General features: G+C 42.9%; 1 protein-coding gene across 8 annotated transcripts in view; it reads left to right on the plus strand.

Moving 5' to 3' along the window:
- The window catches only part of TRMT11 (tRNA methyltransferase 11), a 63,721-nt gene that overhangs the window by 6,744 nt on the left and 41,944 nt on the right, over positions 1–15,033 (plus strand). For 5 of the 8 annotated variants that reach the window (XR_012158046.2, XM_073337235.2, XM_073337236.2 and 2 more), the window contains exons 3-6: positions 2,937–3,010; positions 5,389–5,470; positions 5,563–5,655; positions 6,867–7,001. Coding sequence is in view for 5 of the 8 variants with exons in the window: in XM_073337235.2 (XP_073193336.2) it covers positions 2,937–3,010; positions 5,389–5,470; positions 5,563–5,655; positions 6,867–7,001 (384 nt within the window). In the remaining 3 variants the exon portion in view is untranslated. Of the gene's footprint in view, positions 1–2,936; positions 3,011–5,362; positions 5,471–5,562; positions 5,656–6,866; positions 7,002–7,061; positions 15,029–15,033 lie in introns of those variants that run through there. The other 3 variants (XM_073337240.2, XM_073337243.2, XM_073337239.2) reach the window with 2 other exon arrangements.

Genomic DNA, 15,033 nt, shown 5'->3' on the forward strand with positions numbered 1-15,033 from the left:
GCTGTGCGGGGCCAGTGGCCGGGACCCCAGACCGGCAGTGGGCTGAGCAGCTCAGCCCATTGCTGCTCAGGGGCTCCATCCACCGGCTCCTGCCAGCCGGGATCCCAGCTGCTGGACCCGCTCAGCCCGCTGCCGGTCTGGGGTCCTGGCCCTGTCCACATACGGTGGGTACCTACCTTCTCCCTGGTTCTGGCCCATTCTCTTCCTCTCTGCACTGAGCTGAGGGTGGGAGTGCACTGAGTACAGGGCTGGGGGTGAAGGAGCAGGCTGGGGGTTGGGGTGTAGGGTCTGACCTGGAGCTAGAATGAGGGAGGGGGCTCTGGGTTGGCGCAGGAGGTTTGGGTGTGGAGTGCTTACCTGGGCAGCTCCCATTTGGCGGGAGGGGTACAGGTGGGAATGTGGGGGGGGGGGTGCAGGAGCTCCCATTTGGGTGGGGCTGGGGATGTGGGGGGTGCAAGAGTTAGGGCAGAGGGCTGGGGGCCTGTGAGGGGGTGCAGGTGTCAGGGCATGGGGTGTGGGGGGCCTGGGCATGTGGGGGTGCCAGAGTCAGGGCTGGGGTCGTGTGGGGGTGAAGGGGTCAAGTAGAGGGCTGGGTGTGTGTGAGGGGGGGTCAGGGCAGAGGGCTGGGAGTGTGGGCTGGGGTCGTGGGGTGCTCACGGTAGGGGGCTGGAGGGGTATGCCCCGCTTCCATCCCCCCCTTCTTCAAGGCCCTGCCCCCACTTCTTCTCTGCCTCCGCCAGGAGCAGCAAGCACGCTGACCCCGCTTCTCCCCCACCCCCTCGCAAGGGACATCAGCTGATCGGCCTGCAGGGAGGGACAGAGAGGAGGAGGAGGGGCAGGAATCCAGCACACTGCGGGAAGAGGCAGGGGAGCTGGCAGGACCAAGCTTCTGCCCCTTGCCCCCTGCCCCCGCGGGAGGGGGCGGAGAAGGCAGGGCAGGGCAGGATTTTTAATAGCACGCTGCTGCTGCCCTGGCAGGCAGCAGTGTGCCATTAAAAATGGGCTCGCATGCCGTCTCTGGCATGTGTGCCACAGGTTGCCGACCACTGTGATAGATGGTCGCTTTACACCAAATATAACTAATATTCAGGTTACTTCCAGCCCCAAAGAACCAGTCACTTGCCCCAGGTCAATTGTACTAAATCACAAATCAGAGTCATCAGAGTCTACACCTGTAGCCAATCCTGTGATAAATTAACTAAAGATTTATTAACTTTAAAAAAATAAGTTATTTACAAGGTTAAAACAGGAAATATACACACACAAATGAGATTCAGTCTTGGATTTAAAAAGGTAATATAAGCTTCTGTAATAAGCAGCTCTGTGTCCCCTTTAGGGCCGACCAAGCAGCATGGGGGTCTCTTGCTTATGTTTAGGAATCTTTGCCCCTCAAAATGCAGACAGAATAAAGAAACCCAGTTTCTCCTTGTCAGGGATTTTTATCTCCCAGAATCCAAGCTGATAATGGGATGAGTTCATGCACAGGCTTCCCCTTCCTGGAGGGAGTGAGGAATGCAATCAACAAGGTTTCTGTCCTTTGTTACACAATACCTCATTCACCTTCAGTGGGCCATCTTGTGTGCAGGGCAAGCCCTTCACTTTAATTTAATGCTTTTCCCCCCTGTTTGATGAGTTACACAATTACAGAGGTTTACAATGCAAAGACTCAATATAACTTTATATCATGGGCTACATATATTATAAGTAGGATTAATACATGCAGCATCCTACAAGCATTTCATAAATCTAAACACTAAACACATTCTTGTAACACTAATATTGATTTTAACTATGCTAACCCATTAGTAAGCCAAACTGGATTCCAGCTGTGCATATGTCTGTATTCAGTGAAGTCCTTGGCCTTGGCATGAGTTGGCGCTTGGTCTGCCAGCATCTCAGGGAGGGGGGTGCGCAAACCCCTGGCAGAGTGGAGTTGCAGGGCGTCCCTGGAATAGAGGGGGATGAGAGAGAGGGTAGCTCATAAGGAGCTTGTGGGGTGGAATGCAGGGATGGAAGGAGCCCCTGGTGGGTCCAGTGAGCTTGATATACACAAGCTATGAAGTGTTCAACTCCTTAGTTAGTTCTTTCTCACTTTCCAATATAAACCCTAATGCAGCATTATGTTGCTATAATGTCTGCTTTCTACCCCTTCATGTGATGTCTCAAGATAGAATTGTGGAAGGGTAGTTGCTATACATGCTACTGACTATAACCTTAAAAGAAATAGTGCCATCTACTGGAAGTCTGTTGCTTCTTTCTAAAGCAGTTGAGCCATGAGAATTGCTAGCCTTTGCAAAAAGAAAAGGAGGACTTGTGGTGCCTTAGAAACTAACAGATTTATTTGAGCATAAGCTTTTGTGAGCTGTAGCTGTAGCTCACGAAAGCTTATGCTCAAATAAATTGGTTAGTCTCTAAGGTGCCACGAGTCCTCCTTTTCTTTTAGCAAATACAGACTAACACGACCGCTACTCTGAAACCTGGCCTTTGCAGTAGCTGGAGTCCTGATTGGATTTGGGGTTTTGTCTCTAAAACTAATGTGTGAGTATCTAGAAAAGTGAAGGTATTAAATTTTAGTCTTAGCAGTTAATCAAAACGAAGCAAGCAAGGATAGGTAAATGTAAATACAACTGTCAGGTTATGCTTCTATGGGATTCTTTGGGGAAAGATGAAGAAACAAGTGGACAATCTACTATTTTGGACTATCTACATGTGCTAAACAGAGCATGTGTGTGCATGCATTCCAGCTGCTCCTGTTTGACCTCAAACTGAATATTACATCCTCCTATTTATACAACAGTTAAATCAGAACCAGAAAAAAGGTGTTCTTGTACCTTTGATTGCGTATTGTAATTTTATATAAGTAATCTTAATTGTATAGTGTCTTGTGATATCCTCTTCTTAGCACTGGGATTTCTCTTACTGTCTTTTTATTTCAGTCTCCATTTTGGATTCTCAATATTCCTTCAGAAGAGATGGCAAGGGGACTAATGAGAAGGACAGTATGTGCAAAGTAAGAGTTACAAATCATGTACAGCAGGGCAACGATTTTGTGGCAAATATTTTTACATGGAGTCTTTATTTTTTTTAATTTCACTGTTGAAACTTTGAAAATGTCTACACATTGTTGAAATGAAATACGATTGATTGAAAAGAATCCGTCTTTATTCTTTAGTTTCAAATCTCTTTAGCAGTCTTATCCTGTGTTCTTCATTGCAGAGTACAGTACTTATTTCTTCATGTGAACAACCTTGTGGCAAAGTTGTTTGGACACCTTGTGTCATTTTAAGTTAGTGACTTTTTTAAAGGAGAAAGGGGAGAGATTTTTTTAATCCATTGGGATATATTTTTATTTTTACATCAGTTGTAAGTGATAGATAAGTGTTAAACACTGAATTTTAAAAAAAAGGGGTACAGAGTAGCTGCTTCCTGGCATCGCTTTTCCACTCCTGAATGCTGAGTCCTCAGCCTCTGGAGTTGCAGTAGAGAGCCTTCCAGCGGGTCCTAGGAAAGGGGAAATGTTCCAGAGAGCTAGTGCCTTCCTCCCTTAAGATGAGGTCTCCTTGTTTTGGCTCTGGTGGTGGAAGCAGAGGGGAGGATACAGCCCTATATGCTTTTCAAACTGCAGAAGGCTGTGTCCATTATATGGCACTTTGCAGACCAGACTCAACGGTCTGAGGGCTGAAAAGGAAGCCTTATGTCTTTTTGACTGTCGATTGCATCATATATTCAGTTTAATCTATGCTAGGCTTTGAGTGTGCTCATGCAAATGTGCCTTTATATGGTAAAATGTAGTTGTATTTTCTCTGGGGATAAATTGTGCTCTACTTCAAACAACAATGGGAAAGGAAACTAAAAGGTATGGCATTTTCAGCAAAATGTTTTTTGAAATTCACCTAAGTGGTAGTGATCTTTCATAAAGGTTGCCTTCAAAAAATATATTTCTAATATTCAAGAAAAAAAGAATAATTAAGGATATCCCTTAGAAAGAATGAACCTAATATAGCTGCACATTGTATTTTTTTCACCCATTGTGCCCACACATTAGTTTTATAATATATATAATAAAAGTATAAGGTTGTTGATGATTTTTCAGGTTGCTAGCAATGAAGGTGTTTAAGTACTGCGCTCTGAAGCACTATTAAAAAAACCCAACACCAGCAACAACAAAAGAATGATGTGGTCTTTGCCAACAGATAGATAAATAGGTGAGATGCAGGTCTAACAACTTTTTTTAAATATCCCTCTAACATTAAAAGACAAAGATTAATATTCAGTTCTGCTTAATGCAGTTTAGACTGCCAGCATTTATGTAGCTCTTACTCTGAGTAATTTAAAATCTCCCAGTAGATAGAAACACAGATGCTGTGAGAAGAAATAACAGACTTCAAAAATGTCCTATTTTCCAGGGGAAATGCAGATTACAAATTTAGCTTTAAATAACACTTTCAGGAACTGAATACATTAATAAAATGATTTATTCTGAGTGGCTTTTGTTGTTACTTAATAAAATATAGCTCATTGGCACGTCCATTTGAGCTAACTGGAACCTTTCAGCATTTTGAAGATGTTAGACCCTCATCTTTGAAAATTAAAGTGCTGCATAGTGACTAATCCTTAGATATTTCATAAGAGTTTTTATGAACGTATAGCAATATATGATGCCATTAATGTTCCTGGTACTGAAAAAGGCCTTTTCTGACATGAAAAGGCCACTGGATTAGGATATTTGAATGGGAGAAAAGGCAAACTATGGTGTATTACTATAACTGTTCCAAAGGAAGAGTTTAGCGTAGGGTGTCAACTCTCATAGCTTCCAAGAGGGGTTTTGTTTTGTTTTTTCTTTCTCTTAAAACTGGCAGTATAGAAAGCAAAGGAAATCCATAAAAAGTTGGTGGTGGTAATGCTGGTGATGTGTCTCAAAATGGCATAAGAAAGAACATCTTAAAAATGAGACAGAACCTCTGATGGTAGCTAGTCCCATTATAGCTTGGGCATTACAGCACAGTATAATTCTCAGGTATAATGATATCTAAACACTTTGAAATAGGTAAAGAACAGAATTTCAGCCTGAATGCTCTTTCCTGAACATTTTAAACATGAGTGAGTTTTTGTTGGTGAATCATGCCTGGTAGCATGGTAGTAATTAATGCTAACATTGTTAAATGAAGGATGTTTTTTTAAGGGTCCCATAACATAGGGACTAAAATTTGCATCTCCAGCTGAGACCCAATTAACAAAACAAAACCCTATTCAAGGCAGCACATAAGCATGTGCTTAAGTGCTTTCCTGAATATGCTGTGAAAGAAGACTGAATATGAAATAGGATGCTTATTTTATAAGGCATCGTTTTCTTCACTGACAGCAATCTAATAATCATGGAATTTCCAGGTCTATATTTGAACTGTGGGGTCAGGGAAAATCTGCAGAAGAGCTGTTCACATCTCTGAAGGACTACCCAATGGAGAAAATGGTACGTTTCTAAAAATCTAGGCAATTAATTTCAGTCACACAGGATAGCGTTGCAATTTGTACTAACCAAAAGGTGTTTTTTCTTTATTTTAGGTTCCATATCTACAGTCAAACTCAACATACAAAATACATATTCATGCATTTAACAAAACACTGATACAAGAGGAAAAAATTAAAAGGATAGATGTAAGTGATTTAAAAAAAATCTTATTTTCAACTTCATGTATTCATAAGAATACTATAGTGTTAATACATTTACACTTGAGTTGGGATTTTCAAAAGGGTTTAAGGGATTTAGTCATCCTAATTTCATTTGAAATGGAATGGGAGCTGGGTGCCTAACTCAAAATCCATTGAAAATCCCACAGTTGGTACTTTTCCTAATAGATCTCACTCAAAACCTTTTTATGAGGAAAAACAAAGTATCAATGAACCTATTTTACAAATGGGGAAACTGAGGCACTGAGTTGTTAAGGCCAAAATGTTGAAAGTCGGATGGCTAAAGTTAGGCAATGGACTTCTGGACGCAGCACCTCTGAAAATCTGGCCACTTTCAGGTGCCTTTACTTTAGGCATTTGTGTTTGGAAAACTTTGACTTAAGTGGCTTGCCCAATGTGATGCATTGAGTTAGCTGCGGAGCTGGAAATAGTCTTCTGATTCCTGGTCCTGCGCCCAATCTGCTGGACCGTGCTGTCTCCTCATAACTAGAATAGTGTTTTAATCAAGAAGCATTGGTAAGTGAATGCTAATTTTTGTATATTCCCATGATCTTTTAGAGAAATAGTGACTACTGTACTTATGCAAAATATTTTGTAGTCTTTATAGCCACCTATTTTATATATCTTGCTGAAATTTTCACTGTGAATGTTGATTCTCATTTTTGTGGTGTTGGGTTCCAGTGAGGAAGTTTGAGCAAAATTCCTTCAGCTGTTTCTCACTTACAAGGGAGCTGGGGTGAATCTCCTCCTCCCTCCGCCCCAGTTATGGCTAGAATATTTTTTTAAGTGGCTACATGAAAAATGTCTGAATTTTGAAACTAGACACTTGGTGTAGCCATAGTCCTTACTGAGAGCAGGTACTTTTTGGCTTGACTTGAAAAAAGCTTTAATTTGAAAATTCCATATTTAGTATTCACAGTAGATCTCTTTTAGAAGTGAGCAATGTACATGTAATAATACACACAATGGCTCCTGACCTATCTTCAATCCAAAACCATTCAGTCTTTCTTTATACATCAGAAAGAAGCTAAAGAGTGAAATCTCAATCTTCTTTGTCCCCTTCCCACTTTTCTGGTAACTTTTAATGTCTAATTAACAGATGAGTTTTGTTTTTCTTGTCCTGACTATTTAAAAATTTGCCCCAGGAAGTCTAGAATTTGTTTTTCCTATTTATACAGGCTCTGGAATTTCTGCCATTTGAAGGAAAAGTGAATTTAAAAAACCCAGAACATATCTTCTGGATTCTGGAAGATTATGGAATGGACCCTAACAACATTCCAGAAGAACCTCTTGATTTGTATTTTGGTAGATGGGTGAGTGGTAAAACTATATCACATCTTAGTAATTTGCATAATCCAAAAAGACAGATTCTAGCATCATTACTTAAACTTTATTTTTTTAGAAATTAAATGTAAGAAAATTTAAAGCTTTAAAAAAAAAGTGATAAATTCTCTGCTTTTTAAAAATTTACTAGTTGTTTATGCCACCATATACAGTATAATGCAATGATAGTGCAGAATTCTGGGAATCCTTATTGTGAGTAAGAAAAGACAGGTTAATTCATCAGTCCAAACAAAAATGAAAAGATTAAGGTGTCTGTAAAAAGAGATTAGACATGAGGGACCCAATGAATTATTGTGCCACTGTACATCCCCTTTAAGGCAGCTCTGCCAGCACAGAGGAGCTGTAAACTTGTCCACTGGGGAGTTCTCCAACATAGGGACAAGTTTCTGCAAGGCACAATACTGGCTTAATAGTACTACACAGCCTCTTCACTACACCCAGAGTAAAGGTGTGTGGAGGGAGGTATGTGGCTGAAGCACCACTCTCTAGCTGTTCCAGGCTCTCTGAACAACATCCTGAAGCTATAGGCAGCTGGATCCAAATTAGGGCATCCCTGCGGCTGTTCTAACCTGCCGTAGGGACTTGAAGTGGCCCCAGATGGCACCTAAGTAGGTAAAGAAAGGTAGTTTTCCCATGGGTCCTATCCCTGCAACTTCACAAGCTAAATATGAGACAGCAGTGTAACGCTGTTGCAAAAAAGCGAACATCATTCTGGGATGTATTAGCAGGAGTGTTGTAAGCAAGACATGAAGTAATTCTTCCACTCTACTGTGCGCTGATTAGGCCTCAGCTGGAGTATTGTGTCCAGTTCTGGGTGCCACATTTCAGGAAAGATGTGGACAAATTGGAGAAAGTCCAGAGAAGAGCAACAAAAGTGATTAAAGGTCTAGAAAACGTGACCTAGGAGGGAAGATTGAAAAAAATGGGTTTGTTTAGTCTGGAAAAGAGAAAACTGAGAAGGGACCATAATAGTTTTCAAGTACATAAAAGGTTGGTACAAGGAGGCGGGAGAAAAATTGTTGTTCTTAACCTCTGAGGACAGGGCAAGAAGCAGTGGTCTTAATGTCCAACCTAAACCTCCCTTGTTGCACTTTAGGAAACCTTCCTAACTGTCAGGGTGGTTAAGCACTGGAATAAATTGCCTAGGGAGGTTGTAAAATCTCAATCATTGGAGATTTTTAAGAGCAGGTTAGACAAACACCTGTCAGAATGGTCTAGATCAGGGATCTCAAACTCAAATTACCAGGAGGGCTTCATGAAGACTAATACATTGGCCAAAGGGCTGCATCACTGACACTGCCCGCCCCCACTCCACCTCTTCCATGAGGCCTGCACCGCCCCTGCCCTGCCCCCATTCCAACCCCTTCCCCAAAGTCCCCACCCCAGCTCCTCCCCGCCCCTGCCGTGCCTCTTCTCCGCCTCCTCCCCTGAGCACGCGGCTCCCTGCTCTTCCCCTCTGGAAACCGCTAAGTGCTGCCAAACAGCTGTTTGGCGGTGGGAAGCGCCTGGAGGTAAGTAGAGGAGCAGGGATGAGGCGCGCTGTGGGAGGGGAACTTGGCAGCTGCAGGAAATAACTGGGGCAGGGGTGCGGGGGCGCAGGGAGCTTGGTGGGCCATAGCAAATAGCTTTGCGGGCCGCATGTTTGAAACCCTTGGTCTAGATAATATTTAGTCCTGCCATGAGTGCAGGCGACTGGACTAGATGACCTCTTGAGGTCCCTTCCAGTCCTATGATTCTATGAACTTGGGACCTCAGAAGTTATTGACTCAGTGTAAATCGGAAGTTGACGTTTATGGAGCAGAACGTTGGAAGTGCCGGACTTTGGCCCCATCTACACTATATAGGAAGTACGGCCATGTTTTTTAAACTGGCTGGGACATGTTCATCTGATCCATGTACAATAAACATGATTGATTTGTGTTCATACAGCAATGTCTTTCACAATATGGCCATGGTTCAGTCACATTGGCATGTCCATATTCTGCCTACCTAACTGTATTTGTATCAGTGCATCCTGGGAAAATCTGAACTAGTGTCTTGTACTGCTTCAGCAAGGATAGAGCATCCAGAGGTCATGTTCACAGGTAGGACCAGCAGTACCTGGGGAAATGCACTCTTGGATGTCCTAATGCAAAGAAAACTAGAAGGAAGGAAGACCAGCCAACTTGTTTACACAAACTTTGATATCTGGACAAGGTCCCTAACCAAGTAATAAGAGCTGGTTACAAGAAGACAATTGTGACCACCTGGGCTGCTAGCAAGAATGATACTTGGTTAGCTCTTAGTTACTAAGAGTATTGTCCACCTCTGTCACTAATGAAGAGAGGGCCTTGAGTTGCTGCAACACTGTGAAAGGCCTAAAGTCGTTGTCGCATCTGCACTGGCTTTTTAACAATATTTAAACATAGAAACCTGTTCATAGATTCATAGATATTTAGGTCAGAAGGGACCATTATGATCATCTAGTCTGACCTCCTGCACAACGCAGGCCACAGAATTTCACCCACCACTCCTACAAAAAAAACCTCACACCTATATCTGTGCTATTGAAGTCCTCAAATCGTAGTTTAAAGACTTCAAGGAGCAGAGAATCCTCCAGCAAGTGACCCGTGCCCCATGCTACAGAGGAAGGTGAAAAACCTCCAGGGCCTCTTCCAATCTGCCCTGGAGGAAAATTCCTTCCCGACCCCAAATATGGCGATCAGCTAAACCCTGAGCATATGGGCAAGATTCATCAGCCAGATACTACAGAAAATTCTTTCCTGGGTAACTCGGATCCCACCCCATCTAATATCCCATCACAGGCCATTGGGCCTATTTACCATGCATATTTAATTACCAAAACCATGTTATCCCATCATACCATCTCCTCCATAAACTTATCGAGTTTAATCTTAAAGTCAGATAGATCTTTTGCCCCCACTGCTTCCCTTGGAAGGCTATTCCAAAACTTCACTCCTCTGATGGTTAGAAACCTTTGTCTAATTTCTAGTCTAAATTTCCTGGTGGCCAGTTTATATCCATTTGTTCTTGTGTCCACATTGGTACTGAGCTTAAATAATTCCTCTCCCTCTCCAGTATTTATCCCTCTGATATATTTATAGAGAGCAATCATATCTCCCCTCAACCTTCTTTTAGTTAGGCTAAACAAGCCAAGCTCCTTGAGTCTCCTTTCATAAGACAAGTTTTCCATTCCTCAGATCATCCTAATAGCCCTTCTCTGTACCTGTTCCAGTTTGAATTCATTCTTCTTAAACATGGGAGACCAGAACTGCACACAGTATCCAGGTGAGGTCTCACCAGTGCCTTGTATAACGGTACTAAAACCTCCTTATCCCTACTGGAAATACCTCTCCTGATGCATCCCAAGACCGCATTAGCTTTTTTCACGGCCATATGACATTGTCGGCTCATAGTCATCCTATGATCAAGCAATACTCCAAGGTCCTTTTCCTCTTCCGTTACTTCTAATTGATGCGTCCCTAGCTTATAATTAAAATTCTTGTTATTAATCCCTAAATGCATGATCTTACACTTCTCACTATTAAATTTCATCCTATTACTATTACTCCAGTTTACAAGGTCATCCAGATCCTCCTGTAGGATATCCCTGTCCTTCTCTAAATTGGCAATACCTCCCAGCTTTGTGTCATCCGCAGACTTTATTAGCACACTCCCACTTTTTGTGCCGAGGTCAGTAATAAAAAGATTAAATAAGATTGGTCCCAAAACCGATCCTTGAGGAACTCCACTGGTAACCTCCCTCCAGCCTGACAGTTTACCTTTCAATAGGACCCGTTGTAGTCTCCCCTTTAACCAATTCCTTATCCACCATTCAATTTTCCTATTGATCCCCATCTTTTCCAATTTAATAATTCCCCATGTGGCACGGCATCAAATGCCTTACTAAAATCTAGGTAAATTAGATCCCCTGCGTTTCCTTTGTCTAAAAAAATCTGTTACTTTCTCAAAGAAGGAGATCAGGTTGGTTTGGCACGATCTACCTTTTGTAAAACCATGTTGTATTTTGTCCCGTTTACCATTAACTTCAATGTCCTTAACTACCTTCTCCTTCAAAATTTTTTCCAAGACCTTGCATACTACAGAGGTCAAACTAACAGGCCTATAATTACCCGGATCAGTTTTTTTCCCTTTCTTAAAAATAGGAACTATGTTAGCAATTCTCCAATCATATGGTACAACCCCTGAGTTTACAGATTCATTAACAATTCTTGCTAATGGGCTTGCAATTTCATATGCCAATTCCTTTAATATTCTTGGATGAAGATTATCTGGGCCCCCTGATTTAGTCCCATTAAGCTGTTTAAGTTTTGCTTCTACCTCAAATATGGTAATGTCTACCTCCATATCCTCATTCCCATTTGTCATGCTACCATTGTCCCTAAGATCCTCTTTAGTCTTATTAAAGACTGAGGCAAAGTATTTGTTTAGATATTGGGCCATGCCTAGATTATCCTTGACCTCCACTCCATCCTCAGTGTTTAGCAGTCCCACTTCTTCTTTCTTTGCTTTCTTCTTATTTATATGACTGTAGAACCGTTTTAATTCCCTTTGCAAGGTCCAACTCTACTTGACTTTTAGCCTGTCTCACTTTATCCCTACATGTTCTGACCTCGATAAGGCAGCTTTCCTTGCTGATCCCTCCTTTCTTCCACTCCCTGTATGCTTTCTGCTTTTTCTTAATCACCTCTCTGAGATGCTTGCTCATCCAGCAGTCTACAACTCCTGCCTATGAATTTTTTCCCCTTTCTTGGGATGCAGGCTTCTGATAGCTTCTGCAGCTTTGATTTAAAATAATCCCAGGTCTCCTCTACCTTTAGATCCATAAATTCTTCAGTCCAATCCACTTCCCTAACTAATTTCCTTAATTTTTGAAAGTCAGCCCTTTTGAAATCAAAAACCCTAGTTGCAGATTTATTTTTGTTAATCCTTCCGTTCAGTTTGAACTGAATTAGCTCATGATCACTTGAGCCAAGACTATCCCCTACAACCAACCATTTCTTCTATGAGGTCCTCACTACTCACCAAAACCAAATCTAAAATGGCATCCCCTCTAGTCGGTTCAGCAACTACTTGCTGAAGGAATCCATCAGCTATCGCACCTAGGAAAATCTGAGCCTTATTATTATTACTAGCACTCGTCCTCCAGTCTATATCTGGGAAGTTAGTCTCCCATGATCACACAGTTTCCATTAGTATTTACTTTATTAAAAACATTAAAAAGGGCTCTATCCATATCCAAATTAGATCCCGGCGGTCTATAGCACACCTCAGGGGAGGCCCTAATAGTTTCCTTCCCCAATGTAATTTTTGCCAGACAGACTCAGTCATATCCATTTCATCACTTATTTCTTTACATTCTACCTCATCATTGATATACAGTGCTACTCCACCACCTTTTCCTTTATTTCGGTCTTTCCTAAACAGCACATACCCCTCAATACCTGTAGCCCAGTCATGACGACTACTCCATAATGTTTCTGTTATCCCTATAATATCTGGTTTCACTTCCTGCACCAGTAGCTCTAGTTCCTCCATTTTGTTACCTAAGCTCCTCGCATTAGTGTACAAACATCTTAATTTTTGCTGTTTGGCCTCACTCACATTCTGTACCCTATTAGGCACGGTCATTCTACAGCCATTATAACCTATTAGACTAGTATCTACACTGCCCTTCCTCCTCCCCACGGCTGTATCCTTTCTTACTTCGTTTTCTTTCCTCTCAATGCTAAAATCTGTCGTGGAGATTACCTGGACATCTCCCAACCATCTCCCCCAAATTCCTAGTTTAAAGCTCTCTTAATCAGTTGTGCCAGCCTCCATCCTAGAAGTCTCTTTCCTTCCCTACTCAGATGAAGTCCATCCTGAGACAACTGTCCTCTGTCCATGAATGCCTCCCAGTGGCCATACACCCCAAAGCCCTCCCTATAGCACTACTGCCTAAGCCATTTGTTGATAGTCATAATCTTGTCACACCTTTGTTGCCCTTCTCTAGGAACAGGCAGAATCCCACTAAAGATCACCTGAGCCTCGATTTCCTTAAGCATCTTCCCCAGCCTAGCATAGTCTCCCTTAATACTTTCCAGCGAGAATCTAGCCGTATCATTTGTTCCCACATGAAGGATAATTAGGGGATTCTTTCCTGCTCCCTTTAGAATCCTTTTCAACCTCAGGTCTACATCCTGTATCTTAGCACCTGGAAGACAGCACACCCTCCTATTCTCTGGATCAGCTCTGGTTACAGGCCTATCTATTCTTCTCAGTAAAGAGTCCCCAATCACATAGACCTGCCTTTTCCAAGTGACGGTGCTATTCTCCAGTCTATCCCTTGTTCCCTCTGGCTGCAAATTCTTTCCATTCCTATTCTCCCTTGTAATCCTCTTCAACCCATCCTGTATCCTCCTGGGGCTCATATTTGGTGTAATCTCCATTAACTCTTCTCCTTTTCCTATAGGACTAGCCGCTCTTCTCTTCTTCCTTGCCCTTCCACCTTCAGTGACTACCTGCTGAGCCCCTTCTTCATTTTCCAACTCTGTAGACCTATTCTTGAGCTCTGTTTCTCCTTCACTAGCCCGTCTTTTCCTCTGCCTGTTTCTTTTAGTCACATGCTTCCACTGACCACTTTCCTCACCCAGTCTCCCCTCAGAATTCCCCAGTCCTGCTTCCATCTGCAAGTCTGAGCTTTTCCCTTCAGATACCTCATGTCTTTGCTCCATAATCTGCTCAAACCCCTTCCTAAACTCAACCAGCCTTTCCACCTGCATCTCCAAACCTTGGATCTTTTCCTCCATCAGCTCTATCAGATGGCATTTCATACAGACAAAACTCTTACCAGGTGCCCCCTCCAGGATCATGTACATACCACAGCTTCCACATCCAGTCATCTTCATTGTGTCTTCCACAACATGGGTCACTCCCACTGCTGCCTCTGTGTCTGTCATAGCCTTCCCACCTAAATCCTGTTAATCTGGGAAAAACAAACCACACCCAAAACACCACCCCCCACAGAAAAAACAAACAAACAAAAAGAAAACCAAGCTCTGCAAGACAAACTCCCCTTTCAAACTCCCACTCAAAGTCCCCTGTTTACAGCTCTGTTTGCTAGCTCCTGTGCCGCTGCAGCTGTCTGTTTTTGATTCTACTATGGTTTGGCCAGCTAGTTGGTATTGGATTAAACTATGCTGGCACATGATGGCAGACGAGTGTTCTAACGTGGTTTGACCCTGCCTACGTTGGTTCTGTTCAAACTGTGTTAGAAACATGATGGTTGAAATTCTCATTAAAAATGTTTGCTATTTTTTCAACAGGTTCTGGTTTGAAGAGTGTTGCTTTTAACAGTACTTAAACATAGCTTATAAACCTAGCTGGAAAACCAGTGTAGCTAGGACCTTAATGTAGAACTTAAGTGGTTTGTGTAGCCATGCGTTTACATAAATACATTAATATATTTGAATTTTTAAGTTTAACTTTAATTCTGAATTTTCTGGGCTTAACAGGGAGGCCCAACCCCAGCCCGGAGCCCCCTCCCGCACACCCAGCGCAGAGCCCGTACCTCCTCCCAACCCCCTGCCTCAGCCCAGAGCCCCCTCCCGTACTCCAAACCCCTTGGCTCTATCCCCAAGCCTGTAGCCCTCTTCTGCAACTCAAACCCCTCATCTCTGTCCACAACCCCAGCCGGAGCACTCACCCCCTCTCGCATCCCAACCCCCTGAGCCAGCCCAGTGAAAATGAGTGAGCGACTGGCAGGGAGGAGGTGTGATGGAGTCAGGAGGGGTGGGGCATTGGTGTTTGGTTTTGTGCAAGTACAAAGTTGAAAACCCTACTTACTAAGGGGGCCCATCTGAACAGAGATTCCCCTGTAAAAAGTAACAGGAAATGGAAGGGGGTTGGTGAGAGAATTTCAGGGACTGCCAGAGAAAGCAAGCCTGCCAGTGGCTTTCGGAGATACCTGAGGCCAGAGATTAAGGCCACTAAGGTAAT

This window comes from Lepidochelys kempii, chromosome 3 (genome assembly GCF_965140285.1).
Source record: "Lepidochelys kempii isolate rLepKem1 chromosome 3, rLepKem1.hap1, whole genome shotgun sequence".
In the NCBI taxonomy this organism is placed as follows: Eukaryota; Metazoa; Chordata; order Testudines; family Cheloniidae; genus Lepidochelys; species Lepidochelys kempii.